General features: G+C 37.4%; 1 protein-coding gene across 1 annotated transcript; it reads right to left on the bottom strand.

The window, feature by feature from the left end:
* Window positions 1–9,939: 9,939 nt before the first annotated feature.
* LOC102952097 (AP-4 complex subunit sigma-1-like) lies at window positions 9,940–10,536 on the bottom strand. Its single transcript, XM_042974917.1, has one exon. It carries the CDS (start codon window positions 10,465–10,467, stop codon window positions 10,033–10,035), a length of 435 nt encoding a protein of 144 aa, XP_042830851.1. The 5' UTR covers window positions 10,468–10,536; the 3' UTR covers window positions 9,940–10,032.
* Window positions 10,537–12,691: the final 2,155 nt, after the last annotated feature.

The following is a 12,691-nucleotide window of genomic DNA, read 5'->3' on the forward strand; positions in this document are numbered from 1 at the left end:
TCTCTCTTTCTAGGAGAGCATGAGGAAGGTTATGGTGCAAAAAAAAAAAAAAATGGGTGGTACTTCTGGAGAAAGTAAATCAAATTAACCATACAGTTCACCTAGGTGGGGGAAAGCCTTACACTTCTTTCCATCCTCCACAACTCCTAGTTCTTTGCTGGGTCACAACAAACATATCTCTTATCTCCAAAAAGTTGAAGAATCAGGGAGTTATGGCTCTACTAAGCCTTCTAAGCTAGCTTTCACTTTAGGTAACACAGAATTGAACATTGAGAAGTCCACACAAATATGTTCCAGGTGAGTCAAGAAGTCTGGTTTGGATAACTTCAAGCTCTTGTGTTCTTGATCAAGGGTTAGTTTAGTGGTCTCTGCCAAAAAGGCAGGAAAAGGATTTAGTAATTTTTTTTCCTTCGTGGAAAATTATTGTGCATCTTTCAACTAGAAACTTTCTTTCTTGGGCCATATTACCTGTTGTTATTTGTATCAAAAATTATGTCTTAAAAAAGGATACAGAGAGAGGGGAACACTCTTACACCATTGGTGGGAATGCAAACTGGTGCAGCCACTCTAAAAACAGTATGGAGTCTCCTCAAAAAGTTAAAAATAGAACTACCTTATGACCCAGAAATTGCACTACTAGGTATTCACCTAAAGGATACACAAATACTAATTCCAAGGGATACCTGCACCATGATGTTTATAGCAGCATTATCAATAATAGCCAATTTATGGAAAGAGCTCAAATGTCCATCTACTGATTAATGGGTAAAGAAGATGTGGTAACACACACACACACACACACACACACACACACACACACACAATGGGATATTACCGAGCCATAGAAATAGTGAAATCTTGCCATTTGCAATTATGTGTATGGGCTACAGAGTATTATGCTAAGAAAAATAAGCCAGAGAAAGACAAATACCATATGATTTCTCTCATATGTGGAATTTAAGAAATGAAACAAATGAACATAGGGGGGAAAAAGAGAGGCAAACCAAGAAACATGCTCAACTATAGAGAACAAACTGAGAGTTACTGGAAGAAAGATAGGTTGGGGGATGGGTTAAACAGGTGATGGGTATTAAGGAGGGCACTTGTGGTGTGCACTGGATGTTGTATGTAAGCAATTAATAACTAAATTCTACACCTGAAACAAATATTTCATTGCACGTTAACTAGATAGAATTTAAATAAAAACTTGTGAAAAAATTATGCCTTAAACTTTAACTACTCCCCATTCCAGCCTTATACAGGGTATCCCTCCACAATATCCCTGGCAACTGTTATCCAGCCCAGAACCTGCCTAAAATTTCCCAAGGATGGAATTCCCACTACTTCCCAAGGTAACTAGATTCAGAACCTAACGTCAGAGGAGTTTTTTTAGTCATTTTTAGTTATTTTATGACCATGTACTAATTTTCCAACGCCAAGGCAAATATTTTGAGCATGCAAAAGTTTGTTCTTGGCACTGCTCAACCTTCTACCCTCCACTGTAATAGCACTCTGTTTATATGTTTATAGCAAATAACAGCCATATTTAAAGTATTAATTATTTCAGCAATACTTATTGAACTCTTACTATGTGCATAGCAATGCTGCAGCTGGGCGGTGGAGAGGGAAAGGTGGTATAATGGGGATAGAGAGGGAAAGTTTAACATCTGCTAGGACCAGATCACTGGTGCCAAATACAACACAAGCCATTGGTGCAAGATCATTTACCAAGTTAGGTATGATTAGGAACATAGCTTAGTCTCCTGAGAAGGGACAAAATCAACTTCTCTAATAAATCTTCTAAATATACTCAGTGGCTTGCCATATAATGAAAAGTGTTTACTTCCTGATTTCAGATTTTGTTGACATACCACCACTTACTCTGTTCTGTGGCTGGCTTGCAGACTATCATAGTGAATGATGGCCTCCAAATTCCACTCTCTCTTTAGCCCTTAATCATTGTGTATTGTCCAGTAAAGGAACTAGATTTTAAAATGCTTCCTAAATGGGGCACCTGGATGATTCAGTTGGTTGAGCGTCCAACTCCTAGTTTTAGCTGGGGTCATGATCCCAGGATTATGGGATCAAGCCATGAATCAGTCTTGGTGCCACCAGTGTGGAGTCTACATGGGATTCTCTCTCTCTCTCTCTCTCTCTCTCTCTCTCTCTCTCTCTTTCTCTCTCTCTGTTTCTCTCTCTTTACCTCTCTCTCTCTCTCTCTCTCTCTGCCCCTCTTGCTCTCTCCTCTCTCTCATGAATAAATAAATAAATAAATAAAATGCTTTCTTAAGGATTCCAGTATTTGTTGATGAATTCCAATCTAAAAAATATCTAAAACCATTACTTTCTCTGCGCTGGGACTCCAAAGCTCTATAGTTTCCCTGAATTGCCAAGAAATGCTATTAGCATTTGGCAGAAGGGACAAAAAAAGCACTACATCACCGTGTTACCGTTTATGACCTTTAAAAGGCCGATAAACTTTATTGGCAAGAGTATCCTCTCTTGCCTTTCATCATCATATGAACTGTTACTTCCCCCAAAATAACCACACCTTATGTTTGAAAAAACATTTATGTCTTATAACATTTTTTCTCAGTATGAGAAAAATCCAAGGTGTTGTGGTGAGGCTTTTCAATTTGATTAGGATGAGTATCTTAGAGCCTTACTTGTAAGAACCATGAATTCCATGTAAACAAAGTAGATGGAATATAATTTAAATTTGTCTTAATGACTCAAGGTTGCCACTATAAGCATGAATTGCTATACTATGCTATGTTACTCTCAGGTGAAATTAAGATGTGTAGGTAAATTAGCCCCTAAGCTAACTGATTCCACATTACTAGTCTTAAATAATTCTCTCCACTTTTATTTCCTCCTCAGTGTAAGTTACCCATTCTTGTTGCTGTCAGCATGTCTGACTCTAGATCAAAAGGCTGCTTTCTGCTCCGCAATGGATTAATGTGTTATCTCATTAACTAATTGAGCTAAAAATTAATGGATAAAAATAGTTTAATATCCCTTATTGATCTGCCAGCCTTAAATGAACCTGAATTCCTTTCTAAGCTATGTTCTCTTCCTGTACCACCTCTTAAAATAGCAAGTTCCATGTGATTACCACCCTTTTTATTTTCCTAAATATACTTGAAATTTTGGTATGCAAGAATATAGGCAGCCTAGTGAAGGATTCTAGAATTTGGTAAATAAATCCAAGTTCACCTAATCCACATCCTTACAGACTTCAGTGAAAACTCTTTCACTTCTATCTTTCTGGATAATAAGTTCCCATCTTTTTAGACTATCCTTATATGATGTCTTATATGATATGATCTTTATATAACATCTTTTGCTACTGGTACTTTTTATTGCCCTTCTTCATTTCCCACACTTTTTTTTCTTTTTCAGGATTATGACATCATTCTTCACACACAGTGATAAGACATTTATGCAATGCCTGTCTGTATTGGACACTGCTAAGAATTTCAGTGTCCTTTATTTGTAACTTAGTAGATGTCACCTTATGTTCTTTTTTATCTTTGTATCATCAATAACAGCCAACATTTAATAGGTGAGTGACATAGAAAGGAATAAGCATCTGTTCTTTAGGGCATTGTTAATCTCAAATAGTCTACCTAAATTTTAAAATGATGTACTTTAATTTTTGGTTTGGAAAATATGGTCACCATAAGTACAAAGCATACATGAAAATACCACACAGCAAATATTTAGATAAGTGCAATTCAGTGCCTGGGGCAATATTAACTTAAAGGCTGAAGGAGTTCAAAGAAAAGACATACCAGTGTGGTCTGAAGCAATTCAGAGGGCTTCAACAGGGGAGATAGGACTGAATCGGGTTTAGAACTCATGGTTCATATCTGGATACAGTGGGATGTAAATGGGAGTGATGGTCATCATCTAAACAGATTAAAGGGCCCATTTATGACTGTCAAATCTTACTTAGAAGCATCTTACCATACCAACCAATTCCTTTGTACCTATACTAGATTCTGAGGTCAATTGTCAGAAGACCCTACGCTGTCACTCAGATGTTTCCCTCTTAGTCCTACTTATCTTGCCTATTCACTTCCTGTCTTCATCTTGCTGGGCTCCAGTTCCATTGGTCAATCAGAAGTTTACCAAATCTGTTTAGTTGTCTAGATGGGCTAGAAATGTTCCAGCTAGAGAGGGTAAATAATTCTAATCAGTGATTTGATATGAGTTTAGCACTCAAAAGCTGGACTAATTCAACTTATTTTTCTTCATCTCCAAATTGATTTGGGGTGGTTATGTAGACATAATCCATAGCAGACAATGCTAACATAAACCAAAATGTAGATCATTTCAAAATAGTATATGAAAATAATATAAACTTAAGCAGGAAAAAAATATATAGAATTAAACAATTACACCATGTGTAGACCAAGGGCCATTAGTAGGGAAGTGCTCAGGGACAGGCAGGAAAAGTTTCATGTTTAGACAGATCGAAGTTTGTAAAGTTATTTGATTTCTTTTGAGTGGCCTGGGAAAGCTTGAAGGCATTAGTGTATCAAAAACTAGTTGTATAGAATGTAAAGATCTGGGGGAAAAGGCAAGGGATCTTGGGATAAAGCTTGTGAACAAGAATAAGAAAATCTGGATGAGGCCTTAGAGTATCTGGAAAACAACATTCCTTTTATTATTATTTATTGGTTTCTTTTATTCCTAGTGCTTCTTAAAATAAGCATGTCAAAAGTTCTGTATCACCCAATAGCTATTAAAAATCCAGGAACCCATTAAAGCTATGAAGATAAACTCTAGTATTACTAGAGTTATGATTAATATCTAAATACACAAACAGATAAATAAGTAGAATTATTAAAGCCAATGTTATAATCCAGGGATGGCACGGAGGTGGCCAGTTTGCATCTTGAAGGTTTCCTATATATTTCAGGTATGTTGCTGGTTGCATATATGTTACAGGTATTGTGAACAATTTCTAGGAATGACTTACAAACATTGTACACATTGCCTAGGAATTGTTTACAATTCCTGATTTAACATTCTGCCTGTAACATAAATACCAGTTAAATTACAAGGAATTGATCATACACTGGCATCAATCAGAAAGCTGTATTTCTTCAGACCTGTCATATAACCAGAAGGTTGATTTGCATGTTAAAAATGTAACACAGCATAGGAAATGGCCAAATAATCATAGAATACTTTTTCAAGACCCATAAGCAGAAAACTACAAATAAATCAACTGAAATAACCTAGGTGCAAAGAAAAACTTGATTCAGTACTTTTGAAAGTAAACGAATTTTATAACTGCTTACTGAGTTGCATGACTCTAAGTCCAAACATAGTAATACATATTAAAAAATCTAAGTGTTTTTCTTACTTCACTGTTTTTTTAGACAAATTAACTGACAGCTTAATATTTATTTTAATAACATACCAGAACTTGTACATCCAACTGCATGTTGTATTTTTCAAAGTAGTCCCCTTGGGGATATATATATATATATATATATACACTTATATATACTTACTACAATTATGCTGCTATTGCTCAGAATATTTTTGAAATGCTGTTTTTGGAGCTGCCTTCAGAGCCAGTTTATGAAATACACAATTAAAAGTCACATTACTTTCTATCATATTTCGAAAGGTGATGTATACAATATACATCAGCTATACAAAATATATCAGCTATATAATTTACATAAACCATATTCATCTGATAAATCAAAATATAGTCATATTATTATTAAAGCCCTTTCCCAAACCACCCCCTGAGCCTTTTCTCAGGTTAGATCCAAGACTATCTCCTCCCTCTCCACCCAACCCTGCCTCCCAGAAGACATGTTCAGTTGAAAAGTATTGACCATAATTGTTTCAAAAAGCTAGACTGAATTTACCTCAGTGAAGTTTCTTAGTATATTACATTTGACCAGAACGGGCAGCTAGACTGTAAGCTTCATGATGGCAGGGGCTTTTGTCTGTCCTGTTCACTGATATATCCCCAGTGTTAAGAACAATTTCTGGCATGTTGTAGTTGCTCAATAATTATTTGTTGGATGGATGGATGGATGGATGGATGGATAGATGGATATGTAGATGGATGAATTAATAAAATTCCTGTAAAAGTCATTATGGATCAACAAACATTGGCAAATGTGAACTAATAAGGTAATGGCTATATTGAAAGTAAGACTATGCTTCCAGCTGACAATGAGCTCAAAATATCACTGGCAGTGGTTAACAAAGATCCTGGTAGTGGTTATAGTATGTCTCTGGATTAGGAGTCAGTTAGCTTAGTATGACTTTAGAGGCTGATATCATGCCCCATGTGGACCAGTTTGTTTATATCATATTCCATTCATAGATTAGGTCTCTGGTACAGGCCAGATAGGTTACAAATAAGTGTCAGTGGGGTTTTATTTTCAAGGGTACTTACTGAAACCTAGAGATCTAAAGTGGCTTGGGCTATACACATAGCAAACTAATGAAGAGTGGAAGAGTATGAGTCTGAGATAAGAGAAATAAAATTCTAGGTTTCTGCACTGTTCTGGTATTTACCCTATTCCAAGCTATAATTACAGCCCTGCAATCTTCCTTGACACTACTACCTTCTACATAAGCTAGGAAATCATTACCTTGAGGTATTCAACTCCCCAACTCACTTGGGAAAAGCTCTCACTACCAGTAATAGTGGTGGTAGTAGCAGCAGCAGCAGTAGTAGTTGTTGTTATTGTTGTAGTAGTCATAGTAGTGATAGTAGTAGAAGAAGCAATGAAGGTAAAAGTACTTCTAGTAGTAATGTTAATAATATTGTCTAGTGCTTATTGAGTGCTTAATACATGATATGAACTATGCAAACTCTTTATATGTGATATTTCCTTTCAGTCCTCTTCATAAACATATCAAGTAAGCAATTATACGTTTTACAAATGAGGAAACTGTGGCTCTGAGAGATTAAATCACTCAGCTAGTCAGAGGTCTAAGCCCTTGTCTGCCTAACTCTGAAGCTGAGGCACTAAAACACAAGAGAATGCTGCCTCCTGAGCATTATCCTGTTTTATCTAGCCCATTCTTCCCCTGGCCCACAATAAAGTATAAGAAAAATCTGAAAAGCCACCATAGTTCAAAACTTGAAGTGATTTGGTTCTATTATAGCATTCAATAATAATGGCTGTAAAGCAACACAATTCTCCTAGAGACTGAACATCTGTTTTAAGACCTTGAGTATGTTTTTCTGGAATATCCCTTTAGAAATGTTTTTTGAACATTTGCTCAAACAAGTTAAGGTCTGGACACCCTCTCATGCTTTTCTTGATTGGTTATGTGCCAAGTATGACATGATCCTTCTGCATGTGGTTTTAGGTAGAAGCATTATACATGCCCGAGACACTGGGCAAGCCCTCCAGAGCTGCCCCTAGATCCAAACGAGCAGGCCCACTGACTAAATGGCAGCTGTGGGGTGACTGGGCTGGGGCCACTAATTGGCTGGGTCACCCCACAACCCCCACTGAGGAGGCAGCCTTTGTCTCACAGCTAGGACATCTGTGTTCTACTAACCTTTCCTTTACCTCTGCCTGGATATTTTCCAGTCTTTGAGACAGGTTCTAGAAACACCCAATGGACTTCTCATACCTTGTGGCTTAAGAGTTTCAAGATCCCAAACAATGAACCCAGTGCTGCTATGACCTTACTTTCTTACTACAAGCTACCTGAGCTCTATCTGATGTACCATGAAAGTATTTGGAAACTGATTAATGTCATTGGCAGGTGCCTCAGTGCACATAACTGGAAGGGACTACAATTCTAGACGGTTTTGCAGCTTTGGCAGGATGGAAGTATACTCTGGATAGATTGAATGTCACCTCTTGGCCTATGTTTGTAGGAGATGGCTGTAGAGCCCATCAGCAAAGCTGCCACATGGCCAAGTACATGTGAGTGATGGAAACATGACTGTGGTAAGAGGCCAAGGCTGGTAAAGAGGGAGGAGACACTAAAACCTAAGGGGAATCCCTGAATTCCCAACACCTGTGAAATGGATCAGATGAGGCTAGAGGGCAAAAAGCAACAGAAAAACATTCAGCTGATATAAGTGTATACAAAAAGAAGCAAAGAAGATCAATCATCATGCTGTGGCCAAGGAGAAAGCTATAGATGTCGGGTCTATTTTAACATCCAAAGTAGAAATAAAACATACAATGAGAGAGCTTCAGAGTTAGACACAAATGTAATTATGCAAGCATCTTAGTCCACTTAAAACTACTGAAATTTCCTCCAACTATTTCAGGAAGTCTTGAAAACTTATGCTATTCCTTCTTCAAATCTTTCAATAAAAAATGCATATGTACCACTAAAAATTGAGAATATCACTTTCCCATAAACTTGGTCTAACATTACTGGTGGGACTACTGGTAGGAAAAGAAATTAAGCTAAAGGTTGCTCTAGGCTTTTATTGATTGAAGTTGGCAAGGTTTAGAAGGAATGGATCAGATAAAAATGTTATTCATTATATTTGAAATGAGAAGTTATGAAGGCTTAAATGAAGGTGGTAGTAGTAAGTATGCATAGGAGTTTTTTTTCCTCATGAGAGAGATTATGGAGGAATATGCATACGTGGCAATTGATTGGATTTAGTGAGGCAATAGAAGAATCAGATATATTGATAAAGTTATTAGTCTTAGTGATTGGAGTGGGGGAATGGTTGTGCCAGTAATAGGAACAATGAATCCAGGAGAAGAAAGGGATCTTAAAGGGAAGATAAATGAGTTCATGGTGCCATATTGAGAGACAGAACAGGCAGTTTGAAATTCCAGTCTGGTACTCAGGAGAGATTTGGGCTGGAGATAAAAATTCAGGCAGATATGATCTGCCCACTACTTCACCTAAGTTCAAACCTTCTGGCTCCCAATCCCTATAAGCAGAAGCCATACATAAAGGATATTTGAAACCTCCTTCTCTCTGTTTCTGCTGCTATCCCTCCTCACTCCCCAGATAGTTCTGCCCTATAATTATCTCCAGAACCTAACAGTAGAGAAGCCCAGTTGGCCTCTTTGTCTATTCCAAGCATCCACTGTAAATGTCTAGTTTTAAGAATGGATTTTTATCCCAAACACATGTCATTTGTAAGTAATAAGTGATATAAGCAGATTACATTTATATAAAGTTTCCATTGCTTTGAATGTTATTACACCAACGAAAAAAATGATATACATGAGAAAAGCCTAGAAAGGAAAGATAAGGTGAGTGTTATAAAGTTATGGTGACCATATTTTCTGAAGCAAAAATAAAGCATTGGCTTCTAGTGAAAAAAAAAATATATATATATATATCCTGAAGTTCATTTTGAGTGAATCAGGCAGTTTAGGAGATCCAATTGGAATGGTGAAATATTGCAACTACCAGTAATTTGGATTGCTTCTAGGGAAAATAGGACAAGATATTTATCCTGGGAAAGATGGAAAGTAAAATTCTAATAACATAATGCATCAATTCATACTTTCTTTTTTTGCACTGAAAAATTATTTTTTTATTATTATTATTTCTTTTAAACTGGCAAATAAAATTTAATTCTCAATTTTTATTAGGTACACAATTCAGTGAAGTTTGGACTTAAGACATTTTAAGGAAAAAGCATTCAGAAAACATTCGAAGTGCTCTGTGTTTAGAACTTTATTGGCTGATAGTTGTCTCATGTTCTTCTCATGCTGTTATCCTGAATTAAATATACAAAGGAAAGCAAAGAACAAAAAAGATACCCTCAGAACTCAACAAAAGTTGAACAAGTGGGGAAAAAATGCTTATGGTTAGAAAATAAAATTTGTCTCTTAGAGAAAAATTTTCTTTGTACACCATATTTTAAAATAGTTTGTTTTCCACTTAGGAACTGTGGAAAACACCTGTATAAAATGTCTTTGGAAGGGTACCCCATTTTGCAATGTACAGTCTTGCAGACTTTTTGGGCTACAGATGTAAAGAGGTATTCCATGGTATTCTCACTTCCACAAGTTGATGTTGTCTGGCAGAGACTTCCATTATTCAGCTTTCTGACATTTTATCAAGAATGAGTAGAGGGGCAAGAATTCTTGCCCGATTCGTTTGCACAATGCAGCCATTCAACACCATCTCATCCAAAATAATGTGTACTTTATTCAAATTAAACATTATATCTAATTCACTCACGCGGCTGAAGTACTCATCTAAAACTTCCACAAAGTTATGGATGAATCCATAAATTGCCATCTCGTTCTCAGTGTCATTAACTCCAACCACAATGAAGAGAGCTGCATACTGTCGATATATCAGCTTAAAATCCTTAAATTCAATGAAAGAGCATTGCTCATTGGATCGGGAGAGACAGCTCCTTATGACTTCCGTTTCCAGAAGTGTACGCTTATTAATCTCCACATGTTCATAGTATTTAGAAAGTCGGGTCTGCCCTTGTTTATTCACCATGAGGAAAAATTTTATCATTTTTCCTGGCCAGTATTTTTCCAGATAGCTCAAAAGTTATGTCAAGGGGTATCTGAAACTAGAACCTGTGCAGCTTGGCGCGGGGGGGGGGGGGGGGGCGCGATACTCCTGCCTATGGTTCTGGCGATGGCTCTTCCGAGAGCCCCCCTCCCCCTTTCCCGCAGAAGCTTGTTCCCCAAACCTTCTTAGCTGCTTGGTGCGGGCTTCCTTGGGGCAGCCATTTTGACTTTTAGTCTTTTTTATTATTTTATATTCCTTAACTTTCTGTTTATGATACCTGACAGTCTTGTTATTTGCTCCCTCTCCAAAGAACTTTGAGGACCCAAAGTGCTGAAGGTCAGAGTAAGAACGTACCTTGGAAATCAGTTAATCCAACCACTTTTTTAATATAAAGAAACTGAGGGTCAGAACTAAGAAATTACTTTCCCAAGTCCCCACATGAAGTCAGTGACAGAACTGGGACTAGAATCTGAGTATCTTGTCCTCCCAAACTTCCTTTTTTCCGAATGCCTTTTGAAAAGCCTCCATTTGAGCAAAGACTTTTCACTCTTTCTTCTTCACATCTCATCTCCACCATTTGCCATGTAAATCCCTGGAGGAATGGGGCCCACTGCTAAGAGTGCACCATGCAAAGTGCAGAAACCCCAACACTCATTATCTCAAACTATCTTGATCTATAGCAGCAGTATCCTCTCCCCTCACCCAGACATCTTTCCCTTTATCAACTGAAATACATACACATCTGTTATAGCAGATGTCTTAGGGCCATATGGGACATCAAGGGGAAACACAGGTGGAATTTGGATACCTGATATTGCCAGAATTGCATTCCTAGATGATTACAGGTTGGGAACTTTGCACACACCGAGACTACTGCAATGTCAGCACATTTCCTGCTTCCCAAGCTTCTCTCAAAATTGTTGGAAGGGCCAAACCTCATATTCAGGAACAAATATTCACTATAGGGAAAAATTCATTGATGGTTATACCTCATTCTTTGAAGTTTGCTCAATCCCTCCCTATAGTTAAGCAGGAAAATATTATTACTTTGTATATCTTGCAAGAAGTGACTTGCCCAAAATCAACACAATAGGGCTAGAACCTAGGACTTATACTTCATATATCCTATATCTTTTCTATATTCCCTAGTGCCTTCTAAGCCTGTCAGAAAAAACAGTGGTTGACTTAGCATATAAACCACAATTTCTTTATCCATTCATCAGTTGATGGACATTTAGGCTCTTTCCATAATTTGGCTATTGAGGGCTGATGGGGGGTGGGAGGAAGGGGAGAGTGGGTGATGGGTATTGAGGAGGGCATCTGTTGGGATGAGCACTGGGTGTTGCATGGAAACCAATTTGACAATAAATTTCATATATTTAAAAAAAAAGAAAAAGAAAAAGAAAAAAACAGTGGCTAAAAATGGAACAGGGGTGGCTCATACTCCCTCATGCATGACTTTATATGGAGCAAGCTTCTTAATCCCATTAACCATGCAAGACATTTTAGATTTTACCCCTCTGAGACTATGAGCTTTTCAGCTTCTTGAAGAAAAGACTGTAGATAGATTGGCCTGTTTATCTACAGGGCCTAAGATGTGGCCTATATGTGTATCACAAACACTCAAGTAATTATTTATGGGACTAAGCTGAAAGAGTTGATCATATTAGGAGATTAAAATAGAAAGGGAGACCAGGACCAGAGTGTGAAGGACTTTGAATGACATTCCTGGAATCTATAGTTTCACACATAGTCCGTGACTGTGCATCTTTGTGTATTATGTAAAACAGAACACTTTAAACATTGGAGTATAAATCCATGACAAGTACGAATTTGAAAACTATTCCCCTCTTTACTTCAGTGCCTGTACAAGAAGTATTCAGCCTTCTTTTAATATATGAGGAACTAATAGTTCCCAAGCACACACTCCAATATGTCGCAAGCAATTTGACTGAAGTATTGTATATACTGTGGGCCTGAGACCAACTGTGAGAAATTCCACCCTTTAAGAAAAACCATTGAGGCAGCTTAAGGTAATGGAAATTGGTGCTTTGGACTAAACCTGTCTATTTCCATCTGTGTTTTTGGTGCCTGGATAATGACTTTGAAGGAAAAAACAGAGAGCATGTAGCTTAAATACTTTTGAGTTAAAGAGGGAAGAAAGACGGGGTGCCTGGGTGGCTCATTCAGTTGAGCGTCCGACTTTGACTCAGGTCATGATCTC

This window comes from Panthera tigris, chromosome X (assembly GCF_018350195.1).
Source record: "Panthera tigris isolate Pti1 chromosome X, P.tigris_Pti1_mat1.1, whole genome shotgun sequence".
NCBI classification, from domain to species: Eukaryota; Metazoa; Chordata; class Mammalia; order Carnivora; family Felidae; genus Panthera; species Panthera tigris.

Excerpts from the sequence above, each read along its gene's own strand:
- LOC102952097 (XM_042974917.1), bottom strand. The coding sequence starts at position 10,467 with ATGATAAAATTTTTCCTCATGGTGAATAAACAAGGGCAGACCCGACTT.